Genomic DNA, 12,886 nt, shown 5'->3' with positions numbered 1-12,886 from the left:
CCTGGGACCCGCCGCCCGAGCCTCATTCCCTGGGTCACTCTGCGCCTGGCCACACTGAAGGTCACGCTAAGCCATCAGACCCAGGAAGGCACGAACGGGCAGCGATGACATGCCCCGGGACCCGGTGGGCATTGCAGGGTTCTTGGCTCTGCTGGTGCAAATAAATCCCCTACCCAGGGTCCCAGGAAAAGGAAGTCAGGAAAGAACGGTGGGTCATGGTATATTTGTAAGGACTGGGGCGTCCGTCACATGCCCCTGAGGGTGACTGTGCTCAGCCTCCACAGAGTAGAGAGCCCAGGTGGTCGCTTAGGAAGCAAGGGAGTTGTCAATCAGGTGAAGAGACAGAGGCTCAGAGAGGTTGGATCACAAGTTCGAGGTCACACAGCTAAGTAGCTGCAGAGCCGGAAGGTTCCAGGAGGGACCTGCTGGTGGACCCCAGCCCACACACTTGCCGACTCTCTCTCTTTCACACACACACACACCGCCCGCCCAGCCCCACCGCGGATAAAAGACGCCGGCTCGCAGTTGCAAGACACACTTTATTCACTCGCTGGGAGGCCTGGAGGGTCCTGGGCAGCAGACCTGCCCCTGGGAAGGCAGCCGGGGCTCAGGGCTCTAGTTGGAGGGGTGGAAGGCGCCCCGCTGGTGCCACTGCATGTCGCGGATGCGGCGCACGGACTGTACCTGGGGGTGGGGCGCCCCGAAGTCGCTGCTGTCCTTGTAGTCCCCCTTCTCCAGCAGGTACTGCAGCCCGCGGTAGCCGGGGTACTGGTAGCCGACCCACCTGCAGGCCCGGGGAGAGAGGGGCGCCCTCAGCTGCCCCGTGGGCGCCTGCCCTCTTCCTGCTCTTGGGGGCAGCTTGCCTCCTCCCACCCCCAATCATAGATGAAGGCCTGATTCGGGGTCAGAGCCAGGAGGGAGCGTAAGCGCCCAGAGGGTCCCACGGGGCAGGCCAGCAGCCAGCCAGGACGGGGGTCCCAGGCGCCCCCACAATCCAGCCCGACTCAGGGCCTTTACCATTCAGGGGTCACTGACTCTTTGCAGCACCTGATGAGAACGGTGATCTTGTCCTCAGGGAACGTGGTGCAGCCCTGGCCCACAAGGACCCGCCCATCCAGTCTCTGTGGCCACCTCCAGCTCCGCCTGTCCCTCTCCTGACCCCACGGCTCTGCAGGGAGGCCACCAGGGCCTCAGGAGATTCTTGCTGGAGGCAGTAGCTTTGCTTTGTGTGCATCCTTAAATCGACCCCTCCTGGAGGGTCACCTGCACAAGAGCCACCAGGCCTCCCCCTGACCCTGCGTGTGACCCAGCCAGGTGGGAACTAATGTTGCATGAACTCGGGGCTCACACACTATTTCGGGGACTGAAGAACCCCGAGAAGCCCGCAGATGTTGCCAAACTGGCTCTCGGGTGGGGCGCAGGGGGACAGCCCTAAGACGGAGCGGTCACCAATGTGTCCCATGCAAATACTCCCAGGGTGGCTGAATTCAAACGAGCAAAGACTCGCCAGCCAGAATCCACAACCGTCTAAAAATACAAAAGTTGGCTCTTCCAAACTCGTGAATCATCCCTCGGCTTCTGCAGGGGATGGTTCCAGGACCCTGCGAGTACCCAAATCCAGGGTGTCAGAATGGCAAGAGCATTTGCCTAGAACCGACACAGCCTCCCTCCCCGGACTCCATCAGATTTACTGTTGCAGTACTGGGGATGGCACCCAGGGGGCGCTCCACCGCCCAGCCACATCCAGCCCTTTTCCTTTTCCTGTGCGACAGGGTCTCAGTTGCCCAGGCTGGCCTCTAACTTGGGACCCTCCTGACTCTGTCCCCTGAATTTGCTAGATGACAGACGTGTGCCCAGGACCTCTGTGTACTTTAAGCGACCTCTCGATGACCTGCTATCCCTAGAACCAGGTTAATACTGCGGCCACACTTGTTAAACTGTATCGTTTCGGGAATGACCGGCAAGACAGAAAGTCCCTAGGTGTTCAGAACAGACTCAAGTTTTCTTCCTTGAAATTTTGATCCGCAGTTGGTTGAATCCGCGGATGCAGAAACCGCGGATGCAGAGCACCCAATGCCCGTGTTGAATTCCGTGGAAGGTGACAGCTCGCGGTTTGCAAACTTTGGGCCCTGGGTAATGAAAGGTCAGCATGGGCTGACCTGCTGTCCCTCGCGGCTGCGTTATGACCGCCTAACTTCCACTCCGTCCACTGACACATACTATCCTGCCTGCCCTTTGCAGCTGAGGTTAAGGCCAGCTCCTCTCTGCTCCAACCACAGTGCTACCCAAACTCGGTCCTGCAGGGGACTTCCGAAAGCCACCCGAGGGCGGTCGGCTGCCACCACGGGAAACCAGTGAGCTCGGGCGGAGCAGGACTCGGGGCCCAGGGCCGGCTGCCCGGGCGGCGTGGACGCCCGGCCGCACTTACGTGCCGCTCTGCACCCGCACGGAGGACACCTTCTCCTGGTAGCCGTGGGCATGGAAACTGGGCACGTCGTCGTCTATGATCTCCATCTTCTTGCCCGTGAAGTTGGGGTTCTCATAGAGGATGATCTTGTGCTCCTGGCTGTCCTGTTGATGGGGCGGGAAAGTCAGGGTGGGCGAGCGGCCCCTCCCGCCCCATCCTCACACCCGAGTTTGGGGGCGACCCGCTCCATCCGGGACCCTCTGCTCAGCACGCCCACCGGGTGAGAATCTGACAACTCCATTGGTCGGTGGCCCTCCGAGGCGCCCCTCCTGAGCTGCGCATGCCTGGATCCCACAGTTGGCGGGAATATTTGATTCTGAAACATCGTTTTCCCACCCACGGCCTTGACGTGCTGTCAGTCATAAAGTGCAGCCCTGGCTTCTCCACCCGCATGCGCACGGACACAGGTTTATCATTCCTCTAACAGGCACCTCCTCTCCTATCTCTTCCCGTCCTCCTGCTCCTACATGTCTCTTAGCAGATGAGAAGACTGAGGCTCAGAGAGGGCAAGTGATTTGCCCAAGGCCACACAGCTGGGAAGAGGAGAGCCACCATATGACCCCATGTCTGTCGGAAGCCATGGCTGTGGGTGGACACAGTCTGGGCTTGGAAGGTCTGGGAGTTGAGTGTGTGAGCAGCGGCAGGAGTTTGTACGCTAGTGAGAACCAGGCTCAGAGAAGCACGGAAAGCACCACGGGCATGAGTCCTGATTAGGAGTGGAACCACCTTCTCCTCCTCCCTCAGCACAGAATTCCTTCTCATAGTCAAGATGGCGACCATTTATTGAGCAATTACTTTGTCGCGGGAATTGGGCGACTCTAGGGAGCACCGTCCACCTAGGACAGGATGTGAGCAGCACCCCCTGGAGCGACCTGTCCCCTGGGATTATTCAACGGGACAACCCTCAGGCTGAGCTCCTGGGACTCTCGGGACTGTGGGTAGGACAGCCCCACCTATAGTCGAGAAGGAGCCTGAGGGTCAGGGAGGCAGAGGGACTCCGCAAGGTCACACAGCCAGGAGCAGCCCTGCCAGTGAGATGGGGCACAAAGCTGGTGGGAGGGCTCCTCCGGGGCCCCTGCCCCTCTGGCTCTGCGGTGGCGGAGGGGACGCAGGGCGGGGACAGGGCACTCACCACTTTGATGGGCCTCAGGGAGCTGAGGGAGTCCGTCCTCCGGCTGCTGGTCCAGGAGTCCCAGCGCGGGTACTCGCCCTTCTCGAACACGAACTGCTCGCCCTTGCAGTTGGCTTGCTCGTAGCCCACCCAGCTGCCGGGAGAGGGGCGTCAGCGCCTGCGGCCCACCCGGCAGCCACCCAGCACCCAGCACGCGGCTCCCTGGGCTCCAGTCCGGGCTGTGCCCCCTCAGCTGGGCACCAAGGGGGACCTGAGAAGCAGGCCCCAGAGATCCCCGCGGCCAGCCCAGGTGGCACCAGGGCCAGACTCAGCCAAATTCAGCCCACAGCCCCGTCGGAGGCCCTGGTGGGCTTGGTGGTGTCCGTCTCCCGCCGTGGCCAGTTTCCAGCTGTCGGGGCAATGTCACCGGAGGCCCCGCGAACCCCAGCTCAGGGTCCCCGTCCCACCCAGCTGAGTTCCTGCCAGCCTCCTCCTGGGAGCAGCGTCCCTGTGAGTCTCTTGACCCACACTGGACACGGGTCCAGCCATCTCTGAATTCCGCAGTGGGACCTGCGGGGGACGGTCACCAGGTCCCTGCCACGACCAGAGGCTTGGAGAACGGCCACCACGCCAAGCGGAGGCGGGAGGAGGCGGGGAGAGAGCACAGGCCCCTCTAGGACAGGGACGGTGGTTTTCCCTGAGTATCTTTCATCCCTGGTGGCCCGTGGCAGGATGTCACAGGGGAAGAGGTGTCCCCGGGGAGGGTTGGCCAACGGAGGACAGGGGGCCAGAGAAGCCGAGCCCTCGGGGGCCACCGGCACCCGGCAAACATTGCTGCAGGTGTGACAGAGGCCACTGGGAGCCACCGTCTCCTTCCTCCAGGAAACGGGAGCTCAGTGTCCCCGCAGGACCTGCCGTCTGCATTGGGCAGTGGACCTTGAGAAAGCCGCAGTCAGGAGCTCACAGGCGTCGCCTGAGGACGCCTATGTCACACGTGTGACATCAGGGCTGGTGACATCCACAGTGGCACGTCCAGTCGCAGGATGTTAGAGCCACAAGGAGCAAGGCCACAGGACGCCAGTTCTCCCACTCAGCCGGGCCACCTGTCCGCGGGCAGCCGGGTGGATGCAGGTTCCCGGGCTCAGCCCGGGGGCGAACGTCTGAGGACACCAGGGAGGAAGGCGCCCCGTGACACGGAGAGCGTCCCGGCTACCTTACGGCCTTCACGAAACAAGCTGAAAATGTCACCGTCCTGTCTGGATGTTTTAAAAACCTTAACTACGGCACAGAGAAAAATCTAGATCGATACCCAAATCTCAACAATGGTTACTTCTGAGTAGTCAGGCTGGAGCCATTTTTCTTTCTTCTTTTTTTCCTTCTTTCTTCTTCTTCTTCTTTTTGCCTTCTTTTTGTCTAAACGCTTTCTCTTGATTTAAAAAGATTTTTTTGGTGCTGCTGGGGCTTGGACCCAGGTCCTTGTGCAAATACTGTATCACCAAGCTACACACCCAGCCCTATATTCTTAATTTAAAGCGATAAGCACTTTAAGAAATAACTAATTTTAAAAAGCAAAATTTATACATATACATTTTTTAAATGAGAAGAGTGGACTATAGCATGTTGGGCAGGACTCAGGGTAACACTCAGGGGTTTGCCTAGTATTCTTACGACTCTGCGTACCACCCCTGGACTGCCCCACCCCCCCAAATTAACCAACCCAATGCAAAAACCTTGGTGAAAATATGTTTGGAAAATTCTTTCATCAAAATATTAAAAGATAATCCCAGCAGCTCGGGAGGCTGAGGCAGGAGGACCATGAGTTCAAAGCCAGCCTCAGCAATAGGGAGGCCCTGAGCAACTCAGTGAGACCCTGTCTCTAAATAAAATAGAAAATAGGGCTGGGGAGGTGGCTCAGTGGTTGAGTGTCCCTGAGTTCAATCCCCAGTACCAAATAATAATAATAATAAAATAAAAACTAATAGAACATCAAACGTGGGGTTCCCACGGTGGGGCTTTAGTCCAGAAGATACCCAACAGATTCCTTGCCTGTGCCAGATAACCAAGGCTTGGCAGGGACATTGCTTAGACCACCCCCCACGTCCCCAGACTCTGACACATGCAGGGCCACGGCGCCCGGCAATGTTCCCTGAGCACCTTGGGGTGTGGGGTGGTCACCCCAGAACGCCAGCCATACCAGACTATGACCTGTTGGCTGGGGTCACTGGTGCCGCCCTTGATTCCTGAGGCTCTTCCAGAGAGGGGTAGTCAGGAGCCACGGGAGAGGACGGTGCCACCTGCAGGTGCACATGGACTGTGCTCATCTGCACCACAGGGGGACAGTCCATCTGCCAATCACCCCCAAGTAGAGACCTGGCCTCCAAATGTGCCAAATGGGGGTTCTTAAAAGATTTGTGTCCCTGCCTTGAAGAAGAAGCTGTCCTCTGTGCCTGGCACTGCCCCTGAGTCTGTCCTTCCATCCTCAGGACATGGTGACCCTTATAACCAGCCTTGTAACTGAATTCAGAGAGGGACGTTCGGAGTCAGACGCCACACAGCCCAGAAGTGGTGGAATCGGGATTTGAACCCAGCTCTATCTGACTCCAAAGCACAAATTCTTCCCCTAGGCTGCCATACCTGCATCTTAGGGGCACAGAGAGGAGAGCCCCCAGCCCGGCCGCCCCTGACGGGATACATACGGTCCAGCCTGCACCAGGACAGAGCCTGCCTTCTCTACGCCGGTCTCCTTCAGGTTGGGGCACGGCCCGCTGAGCTCGTGCGAGTGGCCCTGGAAGTTCTCCTGCTCAAAGATGATGATCTGCAACAGGACAGGGTCAAACCGGAGTCTCAGCGGAGGCTGGAGGCCGTCCTGGGTTTGCGGGTTACCGGCCTGCATGTCTCCTCTGGGGGGTCTCAGTCTCCCCTTTTGTATAATGGGAAGCAGGACTGGCCTCATGGATTCAGTGGCGCCTAATGGTTAGCACGTGGCATTTGCTCCGCGGGTGAAGGTAGAGCGGTGTCGTCTCCCCCTCTATTTGCAGTACCGGGGATCGAAGCCCTGACTACACCCGGCCGGTCATGATTACGTTAACGGAGGCGCATCGCCAGATCCCGGCTGGGCTACAGCAGAGCTGCCCAGGGAGCTATTTGCAATATTTTGCAAAATCTGACCTGCACACCAAGCACCTGGGATCTTGCGCCTGGCCCTGGGGAAGAGTCCCAGGCAGCCCCGCCCCTAGGGATGGTGGTCCTCTGACCACAGCGGGGCGCACCGACCACAGGTGGGCGCACGGACCACGGCGGGGCGCAAGGTGCTCTTCCGCGCTCTCCAACCCGGACCAGCACCGCCACGTATGCCTTGGCCTCCACGTCACCCACGAAGCCACGCCCACTTTGAGCCGGCAGCCTCAGGGCCTTCCAGGTCTCCCTGTGACCTCCCCTTGGGAGACTTCGCAGGGGACTTCACACCCCCTGCCTCACCAGGTGCTCTCCCCAGCCCAGGGGAGGGGTCTCGCCGGATCCCCGTCAGAGACACTGAAGCTCTGGGAAGTTCAAGACCCCCTGGGAGGCCCGTTGCCACCCGCAGTGAGAATTTGGGAACAGATCTGTCCAGCCGCCGGTCCCCAGGGAGCTGCCTCTGGACAGGAGGTGGCCGGCAGCTCCCAGCTACAGAATCCACAGCTGTCAGCACCAGCGGGGTAAACAGGCCTCCGGCTCCCAGGCGGGGGATTAGCCAGATAAAGGAAGAGAAGGGGGCGGCCAGCGGGGCTCAGAGACAAATTCCACCGGCTCAATCAGCCTTTATAGTCACTGACCCAGTCAGAGCCTGGGGCAGGAGACATGGGTTCTGCTGTGCAACCCTAGGGAGAGACTTGATGTCTCTGGGCCTCAGCAGTCTCATCTGAAATGGGAGGGCAGGCCTGTTTTGTATGGGTGCTGGGAAGGATCAAGAGGATGGAAGCTAGGGACTGGTTTCTAATTACCTGGCCCCAGAGACAGGGACTGGGGAAGGAGGGCCCGTCCATCCGACTATTGTTCACTGTTGTTGAGATTCATGAGTAAAACGGAGGCTAAAAATTTCCACATTATCTAATTCTTGGAACCTGTGCTGTTGAATGGAACCACCATTAGCTCCATATCTGTAGTTAGACTGAATTGAGATGTGCTCTCAGTGTAAAATACACATCAGACCTCGAAGACAGATAAAACTAAAACATCTCCCTAATGATTCTGATCTTGATTAGACACTAAAATGCCCATTTTTTTAAGAATAAATAAAACATAAGATGAATATCAACGTTCACCTTTTTAGTGTGGCTGCTTAAACATTTTTAATTACATACGTGGCTCACAGTGCCCATCTGTCGGACAGGGATGCTTTAAGCCGAGCGTCCTTGGTGTTCGCCAGACTCACCCAGCTGATTCCTGACCTCAGGGCCTTTGCATGTGCTTCCCCTCTGCTGGATGCTCTGGCAGACCCCCAGCTCCAAGTGTTCACATAGCTGCTCCCTCGCTCAACCCTGGGTGCTGCTCAAACGTCGCCTCCTCAGAGAGGCCCTCCCTGAGCTCCTCTGGCCATTCCTCATCCTCCCTGGCTCTTGGGGACACTGACTCTGTGATAGGTTCACTCCTCCAAGGCATATATTCAGCTGCTGGCTTTGTGTCTGCCTGTCTGTCTTTCCTCTAGAAAGAAAGGCTTGGAAGGGACAGAATGAGCAGGGGAGTGTCCGAGGGCAGATTTGCTGGTCATCTGTGCCAGGGCTCTTGAAGCAGAAGGACACAGAGGAGAGGCCAGGTGGGTGGAGGCTGACAGAGGTGTGAGACCAGGCTGGGGGTGATGAGCCTCTGCCTCTGGAATAAGAGCCCAGCCCTGCTCAGGGCAGGGAGGCTGAGAGAGCAAAGCTGACGGTCTTCACAGGCCCCATGGGCCCGGAGTTAGGCTGAGCCTGGTTTCTCTGCCCGTTTTACAGAGGGAACTGAGACTCAGAGAAGTCAAGCAACTGGCCTGGGTCACACAGCAGGCGGGGAGCTGGGAAGCACACCCCACTTCTCATTTGAGAGCCGCCTCTCTGATGGGCGGAAGGCCCACCCCAGCCTTGGGGAGCCTGGTGGGCAGAAGAGGGTGCAAACCAGCAGGGAAGTGGAGACGTGTGAGCCTCAGAGGCCAGCTGCGTGTGCGAGGCCCCGCAGGCCCCGCGGTGGGGAAGGCGCCGTAGAATCGCCGACTCTGGAGGAGCAGACTGAGCGGGAGAAGGGAAGGGGCGGGGAGGGGAGGAGGATCGCCCCCCGCGTGGTACCCACCTTGGGGTTGAGGGGCTGCGGCTTGCCCGCCTGGGTCTGGTGGTCTGAGGCCATGGTGGACTGTCCCGCGCAGGAGTGACCTGGGAGATACAAAGAAGCTGCCGTGGGACCCGCCGGCCCTGGGCTTCCTCCTCCTGGGGTCCACCCAGGACCACCCACTCGGGCCCTATGCTCTTCCGGAGTCTCTGGGTGTCCCCGAGCCGTCGGGGCAGCAGCTGGACTTCCTTGTGCCCAGTCAGGACGCTGCAAGAGGAGGCCTGACATCCCGGGGACTCACTAGGACCCGCCGCTGCAGGAGGTGGGTCCAGCCAGAGGCAGGGTGGTCACCGCCATCTCCATGCCAACCGGCTGGGGCAGGCCAAACCCACACCCGGCCTGCCGGGCCATCTTGGACCCAGAAAATTCCTTCGGTGGCCCGCGCCCTGACCCTACCTGCTCCGGGCGCCTCCCCGCCTCCCAGACCCAGGGTGTCCCCTCTGCCGTTGACCTTGCTCCGCACACTGTGGCGGGCGTGACGGCCAAGCCCAGGCACGAGGGACACAGAAAGGCCCGGGACGCTGCCGGTCTCCCCGCTTCCCGAGGGAGGACGATGGACCCAGCTCAGCCTGGGAAACTGAACTTCAGGTCAGAGATCGAAGCAGCGTCCAGAAGCCCCTTCCAGCACCCGATGGCCTCCGGGGGCAGCACATGAGCCCAACAACTCTCCCCTCAGATCCCAGCCCCCCGAGCCCGGCCCAGGGTCACCCCCGGCGCTCCGGGGGCCTCCGTGTCCTCAGACTAAGACCGATGCAGCTCAGGGGACTGCTCAGCCAGCGGGGTCTGCCCTGTAGCAGCCTGGGGACCCCGGGCAAGTTGCTGCCTCTCCTGGGACCTCAGTTTCCTGTTCTGTAAAATGGGAGCAGTCCAGGGGCTCAGTTCCGTCTGAATGGGATTCGAGGACACAAAGCCAGGCTCAAACCCTTGGCAGCCGTCCCAGGACACAGCAGCGCCCAGAGCAGGCAGCAGAAGGGGCCATTTCCACCCCACGCTGGTGGCATCTAAGTCTCCTGTTGCTGGGGGCCCCCCGCAGGGTCCCGTCCACGCACGCTGGCCGAGGCTGGACACCCAGGGGGTGGCGGCAACTGGCTGTGGATCTGGACAGAGCTGCCTCCCTGGACAAAACTGATGGCTACCAGTCCGTCGCTGGCGTGCAAACCTGTGACCTTTTCCTTCCCGGTTGCGGGCAGAACGGAGATGCTGATAAACCGCTTCCCGTCAGTAACCGACGGCGTGCCGGGCACCCGGCGAGACCACGCGCCTGTGATCCCAAGGCCCCACGGCGTGACCCTTCTCCCCATTGGACAGGAAAGAACACTGAGGCTGACAGCGTGGACGTCCCCCACCCAGGTCACCTTGGCAGAAAGTGCCCGGGTTCACACCGGGCTTCCCGACGGGGATCAGGCTACGAGGAAAAGGCAAGGTAAGCAAGAGAGCCGTTCTTACCAGCGACACCAGCCCCCGCGAGTGCCCTGGAGCCCGGCCGGCGGGAGGTGGCCTTTATACCTTCCCCAGGAGTGCCCATGCCAAGACGGGGGACCGCCGCGTCCCCGCAGAAAGCAGGACGAGAATGCCGGATTAAGCCCTCACCAAAGCCCCGGTCAGCAAATGCCCGCAGACATTGTGTCTCCACACAATAATGTCATTAGCTTTCAGATTCGGCCGCGTCAGGGTGGTCAGGCGGCTGGGCAAGGAGATGCCCGCTTTGCATGCATCAGCCCTCCGGCTGCCAGCACTGGGGCCATGCCAGGGTCATCAGGCCCTGCGGCATGACAGGCAGAGGAGACCTCAGCGGCCCCGCGGAGAAAACAAGGAGAGGAGGGCCATTTGGCAGAGCAGGCGTCCGTCCATCAGCCCGCCAGCCAGCCATCTGCCCACCCGCCGGCCCATCCATCCAGTCGACAAAAATATCTGTTGGGCATCTAATTGGTGCCAAGCTCTGTTCCAGGGGTCAGTGTCAGAGGGGAGAGGCCCCCGGCCCCGGCCGTCCAGGAAAGCCCTGGGTGACCAGGAGAGGCTCTCCCGAGGAACGGAGTGGGCGCTCCAAGCAGAAAGGGCCCTGCTGCCTGGGAGCCGGCCTGGGGCGCTGACGGGCAGGGCCGGGGTGGACAGGGGCCTGGTCGCGTGGGGTCCCGGGGGCAGCTAGGGACGGTGACCTTCACCCGCTGGCCCAGGCCAGGGCTGTCCTGAAGAAGGGAGCTCCCGGGAGCTCTTGGACTCCTCGCTGGAGAAACCTCTCGTCTTTACTGCTGACCCTGTCATTGCCAGGGTCACCTCATGTCCCTGGAGAGCACATTCTTGTCCTGAGACCCAGGCTCTGTCTTGACCTTGAATCCAAGGTCAGGTGGGGGGGGGGGGGCAGTGCAGGAGCTTGGGAAGTAGGTCCAGGATAAGGCGACCCGCTTCCTCCTGCACGCACACACGCACACGCACACGCATGCACACACACATACACACACACACGCACATGCACACATGCACACGCACGCACACACACATACACACACATGCAAACACACAACACACACGCACACGCACGCACACACATACACACACAAACGCACACGCACGCACGCACACGCACACGCAGACACACACGCACACGCACACACACGGCCCCTAGCCCCGCTGATGACCTCACACCCACTGCCACCTGACACTCTGGTCTTTCCCATCAGAAGATACACAGAGGGCAAGAGATGTCATCCGCCTGGGTTTCCATGGTGTCCAGGGACCAGGTGCCTGGCGCGTAGTAGGTGCTTGTGAAAACTGGGTGGTTAGCTGAACCGCAACAGAATTTTGGAATATAGAATGGAGCAGCCGGTACGGAAAGCAGCATGGACCTTCCTCAAAGAGTTAGGTGAAGCCGGGAGCGGTGGCACCTGCCTGCCATCCCAGCAGCTCGGGAGGCTGAGGCAGGAGGATCTGGAGTTCAAAGCCAGCCTCAGCAACAGTGAGGCGCTAAGCAACTCAGTGAGCCCCTGTCTCTAAATAAATACAAAACAGGGCTGGGGAGGTGGCTCAGGGGCCAAGTGCCCCTGAGTTCCATCCCCAGGACCCCCCAGAGGCACTTAAACAGGACGTCCCTGAGCCCCGGGAAGGAGGTTGCGACCCGGTGTCAGAGGCCACTCGGCTAAAGCAGGAAAACCAGTCCCGATGAGGTGGATCCCGCCGGACTCCACTTCCAGGAGACAGCCGGAGGGGACGCGTTCCTGATGACAGAGTCTGGAATGGTGGTGGCCCCGGGCAGGGCAGCGAAGGGGTGGGGTCAGTGATTGACGGGGACGGTGAAAGGTCGTGTCGCTGGCTGGCCGTGCCATGCCACTGAGCCGTCCCCCGGAACACCGTGGAAAGGGTCGCATCACGTCACGTGCCTCGTACCCCAGGAAGCCATCCCGGTCCCCAAGTCCAGCATCTCGCGGTTCTTAAGGCTGAAGTCTGAGCTGGAGGGTCCCCGGGGCCAGCTCTGCCCAAGGGTGGTGGGTCCTTTTCGGCCTCTCCCAGCTCCTGGCCGCGGGGCGTGGGGGTCAACAGGGTGCCCCCTGCTGGCAGATGTGTCCCACTGCAAGGGCTGGCTTTCCTGGTGTCCCCACATCTTCCTCCCTCTGCCCAAGTCTGTCTTTGTTTCCAGCATTCCCCTCCTATTCGTGGGGCGGGAGGACTCGGAGCGCTGGAGCAGGCTGGCCGCGCCTGTCCCCTACACCTACGGAAACCGCTAGAGGACCCGCTGGTACGCGTAGAAATCCTCTGAGCCCACGCCTGCCATCCCTGCAGCTCGGGAGGCTGAGGCAGGAGGATCGCGAGTTCAAGGCCAGCCTCAGTAACAGCGAGGCCCTAAGCAACTCAGAGACCCTGTCTCTAAATAAAATATAAAATAGGGCTGGGAAGGTGGCTCAGGGGTCCAGTGCCCCTGAGTTCAAGCCCTGGTACCAAAAAAAAAAAAGAAAGAAAGAAAGAAAGAAAGAAAAAAAAGA

At 60.1% G+C, this 12,886-nt stretch overlaps 1 protein-coding gene across 1 annotated transcript; it reads right to left on the bottom strand.

Moving 5' to 3' along the window:
* Positions 1 to 615: 615 nt before the first annotated feature.
* Positions 616 to 10,434, bottom strand: CRYBB2 (crystallin beta B2; the record flags this gene model as incomplete). The annotated part of the gene is made up of 6 exons (XM_079151456.1): positions 10,359 to 10,434; positions 8,877 to 8,956; positions 6,275 to 6,393; positions 3,600 to 3,732; positions 2,429 to 2,571; positions 616 to 784 (listed from the first exon to the last, which is right to left on the bottom strand). Exons 2-6 carry the CDS (start codon positions 8,928 to 8,930, stop codon positions 616 to 618), a joined length of 618 nt encoding a protein of 205 aa, XP_079007582.1. The 5' UTR covers positions 8,931 to 8,956; positions 10,359 to 10,434.
* Positions 10,435 to 12,886: the final 2,452 nt, after the last annotated feature.

The sequence above is a fragment of the Sciurus vulgaris genome (assembly GCF_902686455.1).
Source record: "Sciurus vulgaris genome assembly, chromosome: 8".
NCBI classification, from domain to species: domain Eukaryota; kingdom Metazoa; phylum Chordata; class Mammalia; order Rodentia; family Sciuridae; genus Sciurus; species Sciurus vulgaris.
The sequence above is the reverse complement of the archived record's forward strand: the minus strand, read 5'-3'. Positions and strand labels throughout refer to the sequence as shown.